Here is a 22,834-nt window from a genome sequence, read left to right on the forward strand (position 1 = left end):
AACATTACTTGTTTAGTATTTATTTTTTTTCTCCATACAAAGGAGAACAGATATAAATACATGGGTACATGATCCATATTTCAGTATGGCTGAATCAGGACATTCTTTGAAGCGAAATGCTTTAAAAAATGCACAGTGCTGAAATGAATTGACAGCCTGCAGTCAAAGGATGGTCACAGTATGAATAAAGTGCAGATCAACTAAACCTTCACCTTTATACAAATTACTGTGATACCAATCAAGATGTTCCAAACTTAGCCACCGACCCAACTATGGGTGATGGGAATGAATAGTGATGGGATTTGACCTGGTCTTATCTCTTAGCCCGTTTGGCTTTTGTGCCATCCTGGGGCATTTTTCGGTTTTTATTTTTGTTCTTGACATTGTGCGTGTCATAATAACGGACTCCAGTTTTCTTTGTTCTCTGGGCACGCTCCATTCTTCGTTTCTGTTGGAAGAAGTTGTTCAAGTAAGAAATTGACAAATGTGGCTGAGGAGCTTATATTTATTTGGGAAGTCTGAATTGAGCATGAAGAACAATGCATACCTCTTTGGATGTGAGTTTGGTGGACGTTGAAGGTTCCTCATCTTCCAAAGCTTTCCTCTTTTTGCCCAACTGCGTCACAGCTAGAAAACAATACAAAGAAGGGTTACATTATGCCTACCTGTACTCATTGACCAAGAAATGTTTCAAGTGTACTTCCAGGTCAACCTGGTTTGCAAATCATCCCTTGCCTGTTGTGTTATCTAATACAGTGACATGATCAATAACTGATATACATGGATATAGAACAGTGTACTAAAATGGTGCCATTTTTGTTCCAATTCATTTTCAGGTCTGAATTAAAAAAAAATATTTGGCATTAACTTGGATTGTTTGTGTATGTAGCCCATCATTAGTTTTAATATAACTTACCTTTCTGTTGTGCACGATTTTGCTTTGCCTTGGTTGCAGCAAACACCTCTTCAGAAAGGCCTTTAGGAATTCTGTTAAAAGACATTAAGACATTAAAAAGAAAAATTCTAAAAGCTGGAAAAGTGGAAAATGCAACCTGAATTAGCTAAACAGGGCAAACCCTCAGTAAATGCCTATAGTTTGGCTTGGTAAAGAAAGTTAAGCGTTAATATGAAATATTAAGAACCACAAACCGTAAGGCAGAAAAGCGCTTCGACTTGGCACGATCAAGAAATTGTTTCAATTTGGCAATCTTATCATCCAGCTCTTTATTCACTTCTCGTGTGCTCTTGCTCTCGGGCTTGTCTGACGATCCGCCCACTGATGATTCTTCCGGTTCCTCTTCATTGTCGTTTTCCACGTGTTCCTCTTCTTCCTCGTCTTCCTCATCTTTCTCATCTTCTGATCCAGAGGGATCAAAAATATCAGGCATTTCAACAGGCACAAGATCTTCTTCGCTAAACTCTGGGGCCACGTTTATTTTGCCAAAGTTTTGCTTGACGCTGACAAAGATCTTCTGCATCTCTTCATGTTTTTGTTTCAGTTGTTGATCGTCTTGTTTGCTAGATGACGCCCCCTCCACATTCTCCACTTCAAGTGTGTTTTCAAACTCTTCCTCCGCTGTTTCCATCTCAGGGATTTCTAGCGGTGGCTGTGTTTTGCTCTGAGAGAAAAGATTAAATGTCAGTGTGGTGAAAATGTTTATAAAATGCATTACAGTCGAAGTCTTTGCCAGTATAAAGATTTACAAAATTTGAAATGTAATATTTTTAATCAATGTGGCCAACAATAAGGTTTTGATTTATTCCATGCAATCCTATACTCGTTACAGGAAGCTGGAGGATTTAGACTCGGAGAGCACATATATAAACAACGAATAAACAACAGAAAGTTTTCAAGGAAACAAGACGTTGAAGGGAATCCATCTCTAAATATTTCATTACAGTTTCTAACACTGACCATTTGATTCGGTTAAAAGATCCAAACTTTCTGGGAATGTTTGTAGCACTTGTATAAGGATTAAAAACAAATGTCTTCTTACCCCTTCATCCATCTCGCACCCAGGGGGCTTCACAAAAAAGGGGATCCGTCCCCTTTGCCAATCATTCAAAACCATTTTAGCGACTGTGCTCAGGTCAGGCTCTCCACCCTGTAATACAGCACAAAATACTAATCATTAGAGATATGTTTGATATTTAGAGATTAAAACAAAATAATAAAAATAGGAAAAGCTAACAGTCCAAGACCTTTAAATTTCCAAAAATGAAGTATAGGGTGGTTTTGGTACAGAGAAATCCGAAACTGGCTATTCTAGTGTATAAGTTTTTCCACAAGCTCAAAGTAAGCAAACTGTCACAACCCAATTCAATCTGACACCCCAGAGACAACACTAAACAAATATGCCAAGAGAACTTTGGGCTAACAGTTCATCTTATCAGATGCACTTTACAATGGTGCCAGACCTTAAGCAGTTTTCCGGTGCGAAAGGCAAGCTTTTCCAGGAAATCTTCGGCGGTGCTCCAGGATGGAATACGGTATGTCTTCTGGATGTACTCGGCTTTCGCCCTCTCCAGCACCGCTCCGATGTGATCCTCTGGGTTTCGGATCTTCTCCACTTGGACCTAAGAAGCAAAACGATTCAAAGTGATGAGATAAAACCATTGGGAATACCAAATGAGAACAGTTCGCTTGGACAATCGAAGCCATCTTACCACTCCCTTCAGTACGATGTCAGACTCGCTATCGTCTGAGGGGTAGACAACGCCAGGGCAGTCGATCAGGAATATGCGTCTCATTAGTGTGATATATTGCCAGACCTTGGAAAGCAATAAAGAACAATCAGAATCCGCAGGCCGAAACATTTCAACAAAATAAACTGCATTTCCATAAATAATCTCTGGAGAAAGAACCATAAGTATTATTTGTTAAAGGGACACTCCATTTTTTTTGAAAATAGGCTCCCTAGCTCCCCTAGAGTTAAACATTTGATCTTTACCTTTAGGAATCCATTCAGCTGATCTCCGGGTCTGGTGGTACCACTTTTAGCATAGCTTAGCACAATCCATTGAATCTGATTAGACCATTAGCATCACGCTCAAAAATAACCAAAGAGTTTCAATATTTTTCTCATTTAAAACTTCACTCTACTGACCAAGACCGACAGAAAATTAAAAGTTACTCTCATTCTGGCATAATAATCAAGGACTTTGCTGCTGTAACATGGATGCAGGAGGCACAGTGATATTACGCAACAGCCAAAAATAGTCCCCTAAGTAACTTTCAATGGCAGGGGACTATTTCAGGCACTGCGTAATATCACTACGGCATGTCCTTGAATATTACGCCGGAATGAGAGTATAGCCCTAGCCATATCTGCCTAGAAAAGCTCAACCTCAAATTTTCTGTCAAGCCTTAGTACACAATGTAACTACAAGAGTCAAGTTTTAAATAGGAAACTTTTTGGTTACTTTTAGCGCGATGCTAATGGTCTAATCGAATTCAATGGATTATGCTAAGCTATGCTAAAACTACTGCCAGACCCGGAGATCACCTGAATGGATTCCAAAACGGTAAAAGTCAAATGTTTAACTCTAGGGGAGCTGGAAAATGAGTATATTTAAAAAAGTGTCCCTTTAATCTCAACCATTTAAAGGTGCAGTGTGAGACTTAAGTGAGACTATGGGCTCTATTTTAACGATCTAAGCGCATTGTCTAAAGCGCACAGCGCAACGTCTAAATGGGCGTGTCCGAATCCACTTTTGCTAATTTAACGACGGGAAAAATTGTTTTTGCGCCGAGCGCATGGTCGAAAAGGGTAGGTCCTTTTGTAATGGGAGTATTTTGGGCGTAACGTGCAGTAAACCAATGAGAGTCACAGCTCTCATCCCCTTTAAAAGCAAGTTGCGCTGGCGCTATGTCTAATCCCTATTTAAATGACGGACTTTGTAAACTGAAAAACTAAGCGGAGGAAGACGATCCCCAGTTTAAGATTAATGTTAAATAATTGTGTTGTTTTTCACTTGTATTGAAATTGTTATTTTTTATTAAAACCTTTAAAACCCGTTTTCTTTTAGTCATGGAAGTAAAAAGCAGGCTTGTAATTGCTTTAAATGTATGGCTATCCAATATCATCAAAACATAATTTACAAGTATGTAAGAAAAGGTTTGTACTCTAAAAATACTTTATTTGTAACAAACAGGAGATAAAGAAATTACAAACGGCTCTCCTCACGTTTCAGCACTTTGGACAGCGTTTTTTTTAGCAAAGAGTTTTTTAAGCATTACTTACAAATGTTTCTCATCTCACCATATCCACAGGTACATTATATACAATAAATCCGTGAGGTAGCATTAAAAAAAACATTTAAAAACAGACGCATTTGTTCAAAGCAAAGCATTTATTTACTTACCAGGCTGGTGAAGCAGCTCTTTGCGCCTTAACGTCTCATAATCAGTCCTCATTTATAAATATGTCCAAGAGACTCAATAATAATCTTTTACATTCAATCCTTTAATCTTTCATATTTAAAAGCATTTTTGTGCTGCTGCGCATTCATGTAGCCTACTTTGTGATAAGCAAACCCGCGTTGTCCTCCCGTTTATAGGCGCATTTTACTAATGCGCTCTTTAAATAACATAAAACACATTGCGCCATTGACTTTAGACTTTAGACCAGGTTTTTGTTGGTCAATGGCGTAGTCTATTTTAGTTGCCTCAAAATAGCAACGCGCCAACAATGCGCCTGAACACACCTCATTTTCAGACCAGAACGCCCATGGGCGCAAAAGGGGGCGCAAATGCATTTGCTATTTAAACAACGCGGCGCTAAACGTGAAAATTAGGGTGGAAACTAGCGAAAGACACTTGCGTCGCGCATTGCGCTGCATTGCGCCGGGTGTAAGATAGAGCCCTATGAATTTTTATCCAACGTTTCAGTCCACAGCTCACCCCTCCCTATCGAAACGTGATACAAATCAACAAAACAAATCAAAGTGAAGCTACAGTAGCCGCCACATGACAAACATGTCATCGACTGAGACAACATAGTGACAAAATGCGCTCTATAGGACAGTTTGTACGTTTAGGGGTACTGTTGAAACATGGCGGCGACTTCCATGTAAGGGAACCTGCGATGTACTATGTAGATAAAAACAGGTCATTCTAAGATACTTAAAACAATACAGTTCATTTTGTAGGGTCTTTATACACCACTGATAATATAGTTGTTCCGCTGAGGGTTCTCAAATCTTACCTTAGTTTCACCAGCAATGGGTGCCACGTTGCAGACTTTTTTGGAGCGCAGGGTATTGATAACAGAGCTCTTTCCAACGTTGGGGTAACCAATGAACCCAACACTGATCTGCTTTTTGTCTGAATGGAGCTGAACAAATATCAACCGGAACATGTTAAGGAAAGTCATTTGGAAAATATTTGTTTAATTAAAACACAAACACACTTTCATGATATCCAGCTAATTTGGATCAACCTTTACACCTATAGTTTGCAGACAGCCCCAAACATTCCACAAGGGGAACCAAGAAATAAAGTTGATACTTTCAAAGCCCCTTTAAAAGTCATTACACGCAGATTTACACCAATCAGCCATGACATTATATGACCACCTGCCTAATTTTGTGTGTATCCCCCTTTTGCCACCAAAACAGCCCTGACCTGTTGAGGCATGGACTCCACTAGACCTTTCTATCAGAACCAGCATTCACTTCTTTTTAGGAATTTCAACTACAGTAGCTGTTGGATCGGACCACACGGGCCAGGCTTTGCTCCACACTTACATCAATGAGCCTTGGCCGCCCATGACCCTGTGGCCGGTTCATTGCTTTTCCTTCCTTGGACCACTTTTGATAGGTACTGACCACTGCAGACTGGGAACACCCCACAAGAGCTGCACTCTGATCCAGTTGTCTAGCAATACCAATTTGGCCCTTGTCAAAGTAGCTTAGACCCATACGCTTGCCCATTTTTCCTGGTTTTAACACATCAACTATTAGGACAAGTGTTTGATCTGCTTAGGCAGGTGGTCATAATGTTATATAGCAGTCATGGTAACAAGGACATAATTTTACCGTTTTATTTTTACTCATATAGTGTCTTGTAATATAACCTTCAACTAAATTGATGCTTTTTTAAGCTAACAATCCTTTTTAGTCTTTCCAAGATATTGTTTACAGCTGTGTTCCCGAAAATAGGCCAGAGGCAGATGTGAAGACAGAAGTGGGGGGGCACAATAGGTGGTGGGATGTATCTGGTTCCTGGCCAACAATCTGCAGCCATTACAAATCAGATATAAGACTGGTCGTAAGCAAAGATATAGTGTAGACTGTCGTGCATCTAAACCTGCCATCATGTGTTTCCAAGACATGCTGTGTAGTAAACATAAAAGTGTACTAAAAACAATGAAGTCTTACCTTGCCAAACTGCCTCAGGAGCTGGATAAGCGAGCCCTTGCCGAAGGAGTTGGTAAGGCTTGCGTGAAAAGCCAGAGTGGGATATTCCTGAGACAGCAACGCGACCCAGCGTTTCTAAAACATACATACACACGCATAAGCAAGACAAATCAAAAATGTCAAATGTTTTGAAGAAAATTTCTGTAAATGTGTTGAAAAATGATTAATCGAGACTAATCGTTTGGGTCTAAGCATATAAAGAACAATCCTAAATGATCTGTTTATGTTTCCTACCGTGACCCATGTGGGAATGAGGTCACACTTATTGAGCACAAATATGAGATGCTTCCAGGATTTCTCTTTCTTCATGTAGGATTCAATACTCTGAGACCGTGTGCCCATAGGGTCCCGAGCATCCAGCACCTGAATTACAACATCTGAGGAGTCGATAACCTGTGGAAAGAAATATTCCGTTTAGGATATGAAATGACAGTATTCTGGTTTCCAGTAGTTTTTTTTTTTTGGAAGTATGGTGTTGGGTAATAGTCAAAGCTACCTTATACAGCTCGCCCCAGATTCGCTTTGACTGGCCCTTTTTGAAGATTTCTTCCTGAGCCTCATCCCTGCAGTGACAGGTCAACACAATGTTACACAATACTAGTGTTGCCAAACCAAAATATTACATTTGTTAATATATCACACCATGTCATTAAAAAAAGGAAAGCCTGAATTAACATGTGGTGTTAGTTTTGTAAAAATATTTATTCGGCTTCACATTCAATTACTCTGAACTTCAATACGACACCTCCACATGTCTGCATAATAATTTTTAACTACAGCCATTTTGTCCCTCACCGGACTCCACTGTCCTCAGTCACCAAATCCCGATCTTTCTCAGCGCTGTAGCTCTGAGAGGAGACTTCAGCCTTCTCAGCAAAGTCCTTTAACTCCCCCACTGACAAGTTAGGCCTTTTTCTTTGCGCCTTTGGTCCAAATGTGGTCTCAAAAGTCTCCGTGTCCAGAATGTGCACCTTGGAGTTCTAAAAATATATGGAAAAGAACGAGAAATATTATTGTTATTCTTATTATTTATTAAATGTGACAAGAGCTATTATATGCCCTCTTCACTAATCTTTGTAACGTTTGGAATGTTTCTGATGAAGTATCTGATATCTGAAGGAAAGTGTTTGGACTTCTCGCTAGAGTTCAATCATCAGAGGAAAGACGTGATTCATTACGGATCATAGTGTACTTAACGGCATGATTTATGACTGGCTTCTGTGTGTTAAATATTTTTGTGCCCTGTAGGTAGGTTAGGATGACATTGAAAAAATGTAAGAGCTCTTAAATATTTTCCAGTCAATTAGCAACACTTAAAATATTTTTACATATTTGCTTGTGACTTAACCCTTTGAAGGTCTCCATAACCATGTGGTACAGCTTGCTTTGAGTAAGCACATTTTGTCAAATACCAAATCTATTTAACCCAAGTTTTTACTATACCGATAACCATAAAAATGCTTAATACAAAATTGCACTTTTTTGGGTACCAGTCGTGAATTACATATTTTAAAATTGATAAGCTGACGTGTTATTTAGCTATTTGTTGTTTACATTATATTATTTCCTTTTGGATGTTTAGAATTTAGCATGGAGCTGGTTCAAAGAAAAGTTATAAAACATTTTAAAATTTCAACGTAAAGTCTATTATTCAACAAGAATATACGAGAATATAAAAAAAATAAACTATTGTGTCACAATATCAAGGTGAATAATAAACAATTTTGATTTTGCTCATAATCGTGCAGCCCTCATGTGCATTATTACGATGTTGCTAAATTTTATATTTTCAGTAAAACCATAATTAATATTTTAATTATTTCCAATATAATCTAAAAAAAACCATCTTTAAAAAGCATGCATAATTGTTACATGCACTTTCCTGCATTCTGACTTATTTAACACTGTTTAAGAGTTGGATCCTCATGTTAAACATAGGCAAACAGTCAAAAAAACAATTGGACGTATCGTAGGGCTGCCTAATGATTAATCAGGATTATTCGTTTGCAGAATAAAAGTTTTTGTTTACATAATTATTATACACAGTACATCAACAAATATTATATATAAAAATATAAATATAAATACAAACACATTTATGTATATTTTTAAGGAGAAAATATATTGATATAATACATATTAGATTTATATATTATATAAATTAAATGTAAATATACAAATGTTTATACAGTACAAATGCAAATATTTCTAAAATAAATACATGCATGTGTGTGCATTTATATATATATATACACACATAATTATTATATACATTACACACACATTTAATATGTAAATAAAAACTTTTATTCTGCAAACGAATAGTCGCAACTAGTTGTCAGGCAGCTCTATCCCAGAGTATTTCTGTGTCGAATGAACTTCATTAGGTTTCGTACAAGTTTCAGAAAGTTTTTTCGAACATGAAAAATTCAGAAGTAACTTCTTGCTTCATTTCTTTTATGGGCAATTTCAGTGCAGGAAGTACAGTGGAAGCCCTTATATGGGCATGCACACAGCAACCAAGAAGAACTGATACGAAATCAACATCATGAGAGAATTCTGTTTATGTTTGTGAAAGAAATTTATGCTTCCCAATAAACCCAGCCTTATGGAAAGAGTGGCTATAGTTTGTTTATCCAGGGTATAAGAAAAGTTGTGCGTGTGTGTAATAGCTGTGCAAGTGCAAATAATGTAAAAGACAAAAACAAGTAGAGATAATATTTTGTGTGTGTCACTTGTCTGTGAGTCGCTCCCTCCGCGGTACGCATTAAAGGGCTCAGGTTAATTCAGAAAGAATCGGTAGTGCTGATTTGTCTTTTATGGACCTCATAAGACTCTTTGGATATATGAAGGATGTAATAATACTCTATAGGTACTCAAGATTAACATGAGATAAACAGAAACAGCGTGTGTTATGTGAGCTTTAAGAGTAATAAAAAAACACAAAAAATAACCTCTCCTCAAAATACATCTAATTTGATTGTTTGAATTGTCTTAAATAAGACAAAAATCAAGCAAAACATCAGCAAGAATCAGCAAATTTCATTCAGTTAAGATCTATAACTGTTCCAGGCCAAACAGCAATTTCTAGATTACCTTACAAAAAAAAAATAGAAAATAGAAGCCATACCACTGCTGCAATAGAGGGTGGAATAAAACAAGCAATTTACAGATCTTGTCAAAAGCGGTAACATTTCTCGTAAGAAATCCTACTTCTGGTAAGATTAAATTTACTCAGAAGAAATGCTGTGGATAATGATAAACAATCTGATTTGAGGCTAACCACCACTTCACAACATGTTCAAAATATTTCTGAGAAGAGCAAAAACGTAAGTGCACACACACGCACAAAGCTGCTGATACTGGGCCAGTGAAGTTACACCATTCGCTGGACGAGATGTTGCAACTAATCATAAAGAGAAATATAAACAATATATAAACAATTAAAATCGTCTCGTCCAGTAGTTTTCTGCAACCAGAGCAGAAAATCAGACAAAAATGGGAGCGTGTCACAGTGCTGAGAGGCTTTAGTAGTACATTCGCTTCACATAGTCCTGAAAGGTTTTGCTCACACATGGAACGGTTTAGATGAAGAAAACGTTTCAATCGAATCAACATTTGCTCAAGGAACACGAGGAACTGAGCATAACATTGCATTTTATTTTCGAGAACATTGCTATGTCCTATTGTTTAAGACTGGCAGCCTAGAGAAATGTAGGTGCCAATAAGTAATATCTCTTTTAGTAAAGTGTCTATCCCCATGCTGACCTCGCGAAGAACAACTCACAATGATGCAAAGGAACAAAGCCGATCTTTAAAACAAGGTGACGCAATGGTTAGTTATATGCCACCTGCTCTAAGACCAGCTTCCAGGAATTGTCAGACAGGATGAAAAATTAGCCTTATTAAAGTGCACACTAAAAAAATATTACATCTTTATTTCTTAAAGGGATAATTTAACCAAAAATGAAAATTCTGTCATTATTTCTTCTCATGTTGTTCTAAACACGTATGAGTTTTGACAAAATAATTTATTACCCATTAACTTAGTAATAAAACAAATACTATGGAGGTCAACGAGTACCGCGAACTGTGTGCTTACCATCATTTATCTTCTTTTGTGTTCAACAGAATAAGTAAACTCATACAGGTTTAGAACAACATTAGAGTGAAAAAATGATGAATTAGCATTTTTGGGTGAACTATCCCTTTAAAACCGTTTCAACATCTATAGCTATATTCATGGCAAGAATAGGTTATCCTATACAAACAGGTTACTGGTAAGTATCATATGAATATGAATTCGTGTTAGTATACTCACATGTGCTTTAATTCGGTCATGCAGCAAGGACATTGGTAACTTGCTCTGTCTCATCACTACTCGGTAGGGATCTTTCTTCACTGCATTCATCTCATCCTGGAATTTCTGCAGGGATGACTGCTTGATAACACGTGTATTGGCTAGATAGGAAGTGCATTAGAAAAAGCATAAAAAGACCTTATTCAATATGAAAGGAACGGTCTCTGTTCTGTAATTGTACCAAAAGTCTGGTCAACAAACACATTAAAACTCAAAGCTGAAATGCAATGGTCTTACCAAACCACTTGATGTTGGGTTCAACTCTGGCCACGGTCCCAGGAGCAACTGTGCTTTGGTACTGCAAGGGCTTTATCACCTTACCTCGATTATTGCTGTGGCATATGAATAGAAAAAAACATGCATTACTTATTTGAATAATTTAATTCTGAATAAATAGTTAAGACTATTTCTATAGTTTACTACTGCTTTTAATGGTAAAATAAAGTAAGATTCAATTACTGTTACCATCTCTGTTTCTGTCTGTACATATTTAAGCGTTTTATGGTGGCACGGTCCCTCATGTTGTTACCTCCAGCTCCCTTAACCCGGTCTGTAGAATAGACAATGTTAGATGTACAGTAATTTTAGGTGCACTGTAATAATGACAGACCAATAAACCACTGCTATGTCAATTTATTAAAAAATGCATAGGCTACTATTAGTTATCCACCTTTGACTGATTAAAATAAGCATCCTTTGTATCAGTCAGTCTCAAACATTTTGTAACATGAGTAGCAATACAACATGACATATCACATAAAAACACTGATGTCGATATCATAAATCAGTCCGTTATAAAACATACTAATCGTTTTTTCAAGGCATTAATAAAAACTAGTAAATGTATTTAAAACACCCACTAAAAACTAAGAAATAAGTTAATATAGATAATGCACTGGTTTGAAACTTTGACATTTGGTCTTTACAGCAGACAACAGCCTCTGATGGGACTTTGACATTCTTCTTGACAGAAGTCGTGTTTGCATAAAAACAACGGTTGTAGTTACAAAATATTCATACTATGCAGCACAGCGCGCAACAGTGAAAACATAACTAAAGACACATTTGTATACGAAATGAAAGCTAATGCTAAAATTCTGTAGCAGTTCATAGCTAACCAGAGATTTATCTGATCTTACCAGGGTTGGAGCTGGAGTTCGAGGGGTTTATGGAGCTTTTCCCTTTGAATTTTGGCTTAACCATTGTGACAGATCGCTTTAGAGCCCTTCCAGAACTCTATAACACAGAACTATACCGGGGTAATGGTATTAGTCCACTACAGACTTCCACGTGCTACAGTAAACTATTGAAACCCGGAAGTACGTCATCAACAAAGCGACATCAATTTTGCTCCACTGGAGAAATACTTTTTCTAATCAGTCTTGTTTAATGTCTAATAAGATTTTTGTCAACTATATATATCTCAAATATTTGTTATATAATTTATATTTGTTCTTTCCGGCTATATATCAAAACATATAAAATATTAAATGTTATTGGCATCTAAATTAATCAAAGCAGTAACACTACACTGAAAGTGTAGTCATTAAAATTGAAAGTTGGATATACTTAAAAATTACTTTAATTGGTAACACTTAAAAATTTGTTTTTTTAACTTAAATTTATATATATAATAATATATATTTAATATGCAATAATTTATTTAATTGAATTCGTATTGATGTTTTATACGAATTTACGGTATAACTAACACCCTTTTTGTAACGTTAAAGCTTATCTCTAATTAAAATCGTAATGATTTTAAACAGGGTCCATATTACAATTAAACATTACTAATAAATAACGTACAAATTACCCATTATTTATTCATTTTTTTTTATAATCCACACTTTTATACATTGTGACCAGTGTTGTATATTCTTGTTCTTGATATCAAAAACACAATAAATTAAAATCCTGTCTTTTGCTAATCAAATCACTTACTCTCTCAACTATCACTTTACTAACTTCCTAAAATGTCTCATTAGGTGGAAAAAACATAAAGACGCTAATAATAACTGGACCTGGCAACACTGTTCCTGACTTGATCTATTTATAAAGGCCATATGTTTTCAAGAAAAGGTTACTATTATTTTTGTAGATATAGCCTGCCATGTAAATAATGTATATGAATATGGTAAACTGTGGCATACATCAAAATTCCAAACACAGCATGCTACAACTTCACCGTATACCCAGAAGAGGGCATGCCTGCTTAGTAATTATTACTCAAGTATAAGCATTATCTTCTTGATGTCTGTGAGCTGGACTTGAACTTTAACTTGTGCCTGTTTACTACAGATAATCAAGACTTTTGGCCAAATAAATATAGGAAATTAAAACTCTAAATTTGACATTGTAAAAAAAATCATTAATTAAATCAAAACAAAACAACTATAATGCATTTGTACTGCATTTTGTGCTTCATAACTATTGCAAAATTAATTTGAGTCAAGGAAAAGAAAACAAATTGTGAACAATAAACTGCACATATAAATTAAAGGAACCATTACGCAGAAAAATTTGATCGGTTTTCAGCTTAAACCAAAAATGTGTGTTGTGTTGACAGCCAATGTATTGTTTAAACTTAGAACCTGAAGAGAGCTAGTGTGTGGAATGCGTAGATAATGGCTTCTGGGGCAGCCCGAACAGTCAATGAGAACCAGGCATACCTTGTATAATACTCATATTCTAGTGAAATTCCTGTGGGTTAAAGAAATCAGAAACATCATAGATTTTTACGTAATACTTTATATGTATACTATATTAGTAATCTTAATATCTGTATTTGAATAATGCATATATATATATATATTTTTGCAGATTTGCTTTGGTTTTGTTCTCCTGCTGTGAACTTGTACACATATAATGTTGAAGAAAATAGTCCAGGCTCTGGAATATTTGTCATTTTGTTCTCTCCAACTGTTCACTTCACTTAGTTAAAATTGAATGTGACAGCATCAAAAATGCATCAACCAATAGAGGTCAACCAAGAAAGAGAAAAGAACAATATAACAAAAAAAAAACATAAATTATTTTCAGATATTATTTTTTTCTCCAATATTTCTTTAGTGTTCTGCTTGTCATAAACAAGAAGATGACATCATAAAAAGTACAGGCAAAATATGGCTCCAAAATCATGATTTTCTTAGATTTCCTTTTTCTCAAAGGACCCTCTCTGAGAGGCTATTACATTTGAATTGAATTGCGGTTGTGTGTAATTTTGTTTGTAACCCGTTTATGAAATCGTAAGACGTTTTACTGATTTTTGAGATTGCTTGGCAAAAGCCTCAACAACTCACCACAAAAATGCTTTTTAAATGGTTGGATTCGAGCAGCATATTGAACAATCGTTTTGACATTGCTCTTTAAAACATATCAAAAATATTAAATATTATTGGCATCTCTTGCACTTAATAAATCAAAGCAGTAACATTACACTGAAAAAGGGAAAGTTGGATCTACTTAAAATTACTTTAATTGATAACACTTAAAAAAATTAGTTTTTCAACTTAAATATTCACAAATTTTTTTTAAGTTAATCTTTCACTTTTTACAGTGTAAGAACAGAAGCCAAGATTGAATTAAACCTTGGTTACCAGCATATAGTAAGGTATTTTATCCTGTGAAGAGTAAGGCATTTATTAGCTTTTACTGAGCAATTCATCAGCAATTGAAAACGGTTGATCTGACAACTGGCGTCAGAAAGTATTTCCATGCAGGACGGCTTGCTGATAGATCTAATTCATTTTAGTCAAAGAAGGAGAAATTGCTTGTTTGATTTTTCCGTCAAGATTAGGTAAAGTTGCAGGATCATGATATCCCTTAAGATTTTCACTAATCTGTTCTCAACACTGCCAGTAAACTGCCCTGCAGTCACATGGGAAAAAGTAAGGATGGAAGTACACGACTACACAGCTCTGTAGAGAACCTGCATAGCCCTTATCAAGTGCCCTTATCTTGTGTTTCTTTTCAATTTTGCCAAAAAACTTTTAATAGGCTGCACTCCATTGTGACAACTTACTTTGTGTAGTATTACAACACTTAACAATAGTAAAAATATATCTTCTTTCCTGGGCAATAAACAGTTAATATGTTCAAAAATGTGACCACTGCTCCCCGGTCTCCCCATGTCACGGTCTATGTGCACCAAAACATTTAAGCACAAACGCAAAGTGCGAAACATGTTAACAAATAAAGTTTGCTGTGAGGGCCAGACAGCAAATAGAAATGATGGGCCAGACATTATTCAGTTGGACAGCTTCTGCAGTCAAATAATAAAGAGGGATTATTATGAAAAAGCACAACAGATAAAAAACGAATCGCAACTGTGTCGTATAATTCATCTTTAGTGCAGAGAATGTCCTCCAGCTCAGAAGTCTTTTTTAAATGTCTCTCATGGCCTAAAGCCTCTTATCGCCTATACACTAAGTAAATTATATCACTGTCACTGGTAAATGATACAAGATCAAAGCTTCAACAAAAAATAATTTAAAGACATTTACTCTTTTTAAAAGGCCAAATGCCATAATTTATACTCGACAGCAAGGGGAAGTACAGATAAGCTGCATAAACCAATTCATTTTTAGGTTAACCCTTGAATTGTGTTCGCTTTTTGTGATGATTATAAAGGAGCAGGTCATATTGACCCAAATTGGATTTAATGCAATTCCCTAAATACCACATAATGGAAATCAAGAAGGAATTAGGTAGGAACAGGACCATTTTAGTATCAGTATTTGTCACACATTACAAACACTTAATATCAAAAAGTATGATTTTTAAAAAATCCATTTAACCACAATTTTGTACATGTTTGTTTTAACAAATGTTGAAAATAAACTGTTGTGACTTTTAACATTTAACATTTTTATTTAACTTTTTTACTATGTTTAAAACATCCTTAATAAACAATTTAATATTGCTATTAAATGAAATTAAGCTTTTAGTTTCCTAAACAGGCTCATCATTTGTTCCTGAGGCTCATTGTTACTCTGTTGACATGATGTGCAAACATCAAAAAATTTACCAGCGAACATCAAAATCGTAAAAAAATCATTATTTGTGTTAAAAAAAACACTTCAAAATACATCAGTGTATTCTAACTTTGAATGCATGTTCATGGCCCTAAATGAGAAAAAGTGACAAAATGTCTGGAAGAAAAAGATAACTTAAGTAGTATTTCATATACATTGTAAATAGAAATCATAGCTCACTTTTACCATCTGTGCTTGTAAAAGTCTTTTTCAGTACTGAAAAGAGTGTGAGAAAAATATTTTTTCCCCATTTCAGGATAGTAAAACACCAATATAGCAACAAACACTGAAAACATATATTTTATTTGGGTCTGTACAGTTGCTTTGGAACTAAAAAATGTGGGTCAAATTGACCCGCGAACATCAAAAGCGTTACAAAATTATTTGCAGACTTCAAAACATATCTTAAGTTTGCATGCATGTTCATTGCCAAGAATGAAAAAAAGTCACAAAATGTCAAGAATAAAATCACAGTTTTTTTCCCCGACAGCTTAAAAATCAAAAAGGGTCAAATTGACCTGGAACATAATATAAGGGTTAAACTTGTCACTATCAGGTTATGTAATCAATTGGCAAATCTTCTAATAGAAAAAAAGACAAGATAGTTTCTCTTTTAGGCGAAGCAATGTGAACATAGTAAACCTAACATAGCCAAACATTCCTAAGACAAACTATTTATTATTAAACCTTTTATGAGAATGGAAATCTCTGCTTGTAACACTATGTACTTCAATAAAGGAAGTCATACACATTGAGGACAAGCATGTTCTGAGAATAAATTGACACATTTCCTGCAGTTCCTTTCCAAATTCACATTAAAAAGGCTTTACACTATTAACAGGGAATAGCTAGAACCGAGTACAGTCATTACGTTATCAAACATGTTTGTTTTATTAACATCTAATGACATCCATTGGTTTGATTTAATGGGTCTTCTGAAATGGGTGGCCCAGATGACGACAATATCATAAAAGATCATTTACATCATTGATAATGTTAAGATTATCATAATATTTGGGAAAATCAGCAACCCTTACTTGTCTGGAAACTTGATAGAGACTAATTCAAATGACTTGTTAAACACAAGTTAAACACAATTAGTAAAAACATTTTTGCAAGATTGTAAACTTGGCTGGTAGTTACAGACCTCACAGGAAAAGTTCTAAATATTACTTTCTAAATAAATGTGACCTTTAAATGTGTTTGACTGTAAAAAAAAAAACACGCGGTTCTTAGAAACAGGAAGTACATTTCCTAGAATTTAGAAATACAGTCATTTAAATCTTTTTTCTGTTTGTCAGAGTATGACACATAGTTTTGGCCAATGTTAACTAAAATGAAAGCTTCTGGTAAAACAACATTAACCCAAATTTGAAATGATTTCATATAAACAGTGCAATTAGGATGTTTTTTTCTCTCTCTTGTCTTTGGTCAAACTGTTATGCGCTGTGACAGAAATCATAAACATTTTATTTTGTTGAAAACATCATTTCCTCTTTGTCACTACAAAAAACAGAAACAGAAGATGATCATAACTCCTAAAACATTTTTAAATAGCACATAAAGAAAAGGAAACAATTTGTACAAACGTATTTGCAAATGTTCAGAATGCTCAATGCAAAGGAAGCTGGTCCAGGACAGTGTGGCTTGTGTGTGTTTTTTGGGGGGGATACATTCCACTAATGTGTTTTATCCTCTGTTAAATTATTCCTCCATTCGTTTGGTTCTTTACTCCTTGTTGATTCAGTTTTCACTCCACATAAATCACAGTATAATAAGGCTTTATCTGATGGCAGGAGTTGATGGAGAGCACCAGAAGCACGCTCCTTGAAGCAAAAGTGTATTATTTTTTTGGATGTATAAAGCAATCATCAGCAGTTCATTTGTCGCTGCTAGTTCCACAAGAAATATCATCTTTTACTTAAAAACCAGTGATATTTATGAGGGCATTTCTGCATGTAATGTACTATTTATTACTTATCTCTTTTGATCTTCTGGACTATTTCATGATGGACACAATGAACTTTACTTTAATCCATGTTGGCTCTCTTATAGACACTGGGAGTCTTTAAACTGCGTGTCAGTACTGAATCTGTTCACAGATGAACAGCAGTCTGAATACAGTTTTTTTATAGCTACATCAATCTGTAAACCTGCTAGTGTTTAGTATTTCAAATAGATATGTGCACAACATATATGCTCTGATTTGAGTCTGGTGTTTTAGTGAAACTGGGATTCAAGTAAGTGTTGCAGGACGTGTTTAATGTATGTCCCCTACACAAAAATCCATCTGATCCATGCGTTTTATTTAAACAGATAAATATCTATAATGAAACATATGGGAGCTATAATTAAAGAAAAAGCTAAACTATAAGCTATCTAGAAATATCTAACTTTGGCCTGAGCAGTCATTTGGCAAATCGACAAACAAGAACTGTGAAACTGTTTTATACATCTGTCAGGGTTATAAGAGTCAAATGATTTGCAAATGCTCTGAACAAGGTCACTTTCTTTGTCTTGAAACTGTTTCTATTACCCCGTGGTATTAAGATTCTTTGGATCCATCCAACCATCGCATACAGGTGAATGGAGTTGAAAATCCTTTTTTTTTTTTTACAAAAACCACATACGGAGGTAGTCACCACCTTGAATTTGTAGTGTAAATGTTAATGCATCTTGATGGCTCCTGGGCTGCAGTGATGGATCGCTCACTCATCTGTCAATCAACTGAGTAAAAGAAAGGTTTATAGAGTCCACATGAAATCAGAATTGACCCTTTCTAGTATTAGCATACTTTACTTTTTTCATTATGTATGCAAGTCAGTATACAAAAAAAACACACACAAAAAAAACAGTTTTTGTCATTTTAAATAAAAATCTGAAAATGTTTTTCTCTGGAACAGCAGTCTTTCTCTGATGACCTCAGTTTGATGGCTTGGGTGGAGCATCCTTTAACTCCTCCTCTCCAACTGCAGTTTGCTGTCAGCTTCTTTATGTAAGAAAGTACTATTCCTATTTTCCTATATCCAATCAAGCTCCAGTGAAAAAAAATTCACTTACTCGTAAAATTGCATATACTCGTAAAAGTAAGGTTCTTCACAGCAATGCCATAGACAACACATTCTCACTCCCAACTTGTCTCATATATATGTTTTGATCAGTGTCCCATCGGTGTCACTTTTTAATGCACAAAGTTTTTTTTGACGTGCAGGGTACTCATTACTTTCGAGGAGAAACCTTTGCATAAATACGTCACACGAGCATCTAGGGGTGCACCGATATATTGGGCAGATGATGGTTGCTATGCCTCTCAATGAATTACGGTGAAATGCTGCTACATCCAAAAGCCAGGGGGCTCTCTCGTGCAGAAACTCAATTTGCGCTGTAGACGAAGAACCATAACACGCAGCTATGAAATGGCTTAAAGATATATTTATATTGCTGTTCTTCAAACCTTTTAGGTATTGATGATAAAGAATATGTATAATGATTATGTTGGACGAGTGTTGCTTTTTCAAATGCATGTTATAAACGACTCAAACTAACAGTGATTTCAGATTGATAAGGACTTACTGATCAAAAGCGTAGTACATGAAATAGCTGTGAATAATATCGGCTGTGCGATTTAGAATAGTTGTTGGCCACGTATCATTAGTGGGAGAAACTAAGCTTTTCGAAGCTTCGAATCAATTGAACCAATTGCTTCGAAAATTGATTCAGTTTTTCAAAGCGTTCGAAACACCACACGCTGGCGACACCTGCTGGTCAAAATAGTGTAAAAGCAGTTCTGTCCGAACATTTGACACTTTTTTACAACTCCCCCTAGTGGTGAAATATCGGCTTTTCGAAACGTTTCGAAACAGTTATAACATAATGAAGCATCGTTTGCTTAAATCATGTGACTTGGCCAGTTTGAAACACGCTCCCAACCACTGATGAGAAAAGATTGGTAAAATTTTCGAAGCCTCATGAAGCACTAATGGTGTATAGACCCTTTTACTGTTTTAACACAATGATGACGTGGCAACGTATGGGCGCGCAGTTTGGCAACGGAAGTATGGCAACACAATGATGACGTGGCAACGTATGGGCGCGCAGTTTGGCAACGGAATTATGGCAAGAATCCAGCATTAAGCTGATTGTGGCGCTGGGACATTAACAGGGATGGTGTAGATCACATGAAACTTTCTTCAAAGTTCAATACTGAAACAACTAAGAATTTAAATACTCTAAAAACAAACGGTGCTATATAGCACCAAAAGTGGTTCTTTGCTCGTAATCATGAAAGAACCATTTTTAGTGCCATATAGCACCAGTGAAGCACTTGTGTAGAACCATATAGTGCTATGTAGAATCATATGTGGTGCTATAGTGGTACTATATGGCCCCTATATGGTTCTACACAGGTGCTTCACTAAAAATGGTTCTTCTATGATTACGAGCAAAGAACCACTTTTGGTGCTATATAGCACCGTTTGTTTTTAGAGTGAGATGTAATAGTATTGCAAGGTGAAACAGTGCCTTTAAAAAAAATTATTGCAATATACTGCCATAAATGTAGTTATGAAAACAGAGAAGCTCCCTTTGAAATTCGAACACAAGTGGTTAGAGGAGACACATTTTGGATGGATCTTACTAGGTGTTACATAAGGTCATGTTTGTCTGAAACCATCTTAGGTGAGTAAACATACTGTAACTTGCAATAGATGGCAAATCCATATAGTTTATATTTCAAGTACATTGTTTGAATTAGAGTTTTTGAATCACCACCTAAGAAAATATTTACATCAATGTTTTTATCAAAATCCCAAGATAATCTGAAATACACCCATAATCTGCAGTTTCACGAAGGTTTATCGATGCCAGACGAAGTCTGTTTAAAGTCCAGCCAAACAAACAAGCCTTTCCATCTCGAAAAGTCAGACAAGCTGTCATGAACTTCTAGTCTCTCCTTGCATCACGTTACTGCATCTGGTTTGCCGATGGTCTTTGGGTATTTGGGAAAGGAGGGTTATGCTTTGAATGATCAGGCATCAATTTGTATATTATTGTGACTTTATAAATCTGCAAACCTGTATCACAAAATTATGTACCTAAATTTGTGAGTGTTTTCCGTGACACTGACCCGTTTTTCCGCCTTTTTGCATGAACATGTCACGCATTTCTGTTAACGTGTCACTGTCACGTTTTTGTTACTCCACTGTTTTGTCCTATTTTAAAACCATTGACTCTTCGGTTTAGGGTTAGATTTGGTGTTTGTGTTAGGAAGTCACTTTAAGTATTGGTTTATACCTTTTTCATGATTTATTTTTTATATTTTAAGATTTTGAAACCATTGTCGCCATTAGGGTTAGAGTTGGGTTAGGGTACGGATTTTATGTAAATCTAACCCTAAACCGAAGTGACAATGGTAAGAAAAAAAGGACAAAACAGCTGAGTAACAAATACGTGACAATGACACGTAAACAGAAATGCGTTACATGTTCACGCAAAAAGGCGGAAAAACGTGTCAGTGTCATGGAAAAAACTCACAAATGTACGTGACTCTAGGTATGTAATTTTGGATACTGGGTTGAAGTGTGACCCCATCTGTGAAACCAGGCTAAAGTCTCATAATCTAATTATAAATTAGATTAGGAACATACACTGTAAAACCTAACAGTTAACTTAACTCAAACCATTTAAGTAAACCGGTTGCATTAGACCATTTAAGTTTTAAAACACATACATTTAAGTACTGTGAACTTGACTCATGTGCAATTATGCACTTATATTTAAGTAGTGTGAACTTAAATATAAGTGCATAACTGCATGTGACTCAATTTGTTTAAGTTCACAGTACTCTAATGTATGTGTTTTAAAATGCAACCGGTTTACTTAAATGGTTTGAGTTGAGTTAACTTTAAGTTTTACAGTACACGTTTAATATTACATTGATATTTTTATCATTAGTTAGTCAATCTTAAAGTTTTCTACTATTTTTCTATGAGTTTTCTATTATATTTGATATAAAATATTAAATTCTTTACTACACAGATGATTTTATAAAAGAATACTTGGGTTTTCACAGACTGGGTCACAAATAAACAATCAATTACATGATATTTACTACATAATATTACAATTTAATTCAACAATTAATACAAGAAAATATGCATAAATCAATAAAATTTGTATTGGTCACCTGTTAACTTGTGAACGCACAAGCATATTTATTTCAATTTTACCCAGTAATGTTTACGTTAACCCAACCGAACCTGCTCACATCACAGGGCTCTGATTGACTCCACTGTTTATCTTTTGCCCTTTAATATAGATAGGGACAACAGTGCAGGCTATTTTGCTTTCAGTCATGTTCCCAGGCCACTGTTCTTTGTTGGATACCTAGAATGCAATGTGTGACGCAGACCTATTTCTCCAGAGAAAGTTACTCAGTTAGGATCAAAAGAGGGCATTTTACTATAATCCATGTTATCTGCTTGAAAACATAGAGTTTCCATTCTTTCACTTACTGGTTAGAGGAAAGAGCTCCAAAATAGCTTTGCTGAATTTTGAACGGTCAAGCACTGAAATTATAAACCAATTATTATTGATTCTCAAAAAAACAAAAAAAATGTTTTAAGCAGACTATGCATTTCACAGAGACATATTTTAAAATTATAAATGAAATGGATAAGATGAATCTCTATTTCATTTTTATTTTCCACAAATAATTATGTGAATCAATAAAGAAGCATATGGCAATTTTAGTGTCAAAAGGCAGAGCACATGTTCATATAAATAGTCGTTTGTCATTGTCGACAAGTTTGTTAAAAAATATATTTCTATAAGAGTTTCAGGGAAGTCTTCCCCATAGCAACAGATTCCTTGTTGACTTTGAACATTAAATCAAATGACTTCTGTCTTTTCTTTCCTTTGCTTTTGTATCTATGTCTGTTTGACATCAAGCTGACTGGAGTTGATTAGTGGTTGGGTTTGAATTTGTTTATTTAGAAAATGACCTTGAGATTTCAGCAGC

The 22,834-nt window shown here is 35.4% G+C and overlaps 1 protein-coding gene across 1 annotated transcript; it reads right to left on the minus strand.

Moving 5' to 3' along the window:
- Positions 1–4: 4 nt before the first annotated feature.
- Positions 5–12,094, minus strand: gnl2 (G protein nucleolar 2). The gene is made up of 16 exons (XM_065245265.2): positions 11,920–12,094; positions 11,246–11,330; positions 11,018–11,112; positions 10,742–10,881; positions 7,216–7,400; positions 6,917–6,983; positions 6,655–6,813; positions 6,382–6,495; positions 5,208–5,336; positions 2,668–2,772; positions 2,419–2,577; positions 1,998–2,105; positions 1,150–1,619; positions 917–987; positions 548–627; positions 5–448 (listed from the first exon to the last, which is right to left on the minus strand). Exons 1-16 carry the CDS (start codon positions 11,981–11,983, stop codon positions 314–316), a joined length of 2,166 nt encoding a protein of 721 aa, XP_065101337.2. The 5' UTR covers positions 11,984–12,094; the 3' UTR covers positions 5–313.
- Positions 12,095–22,834: the final 10,740 nt, after the last annotated feature.

Source organism: Paramisgurnus dabryanus, chromosome 13 (genome assembly GCF_030506205.2).
Source record: "Paramisgurnus dabryanus chromosome 13, PD_genome_1.1, whole genome shotgun sequence".
Taxonomy (NCBI): domain Eukaryota; kingdom Metazoa; phylum Chordata; class Actinopteri; order Cypriniformes; family Cobitidae; genus Paramisgurnus; species Paramisgurnus dabryanus.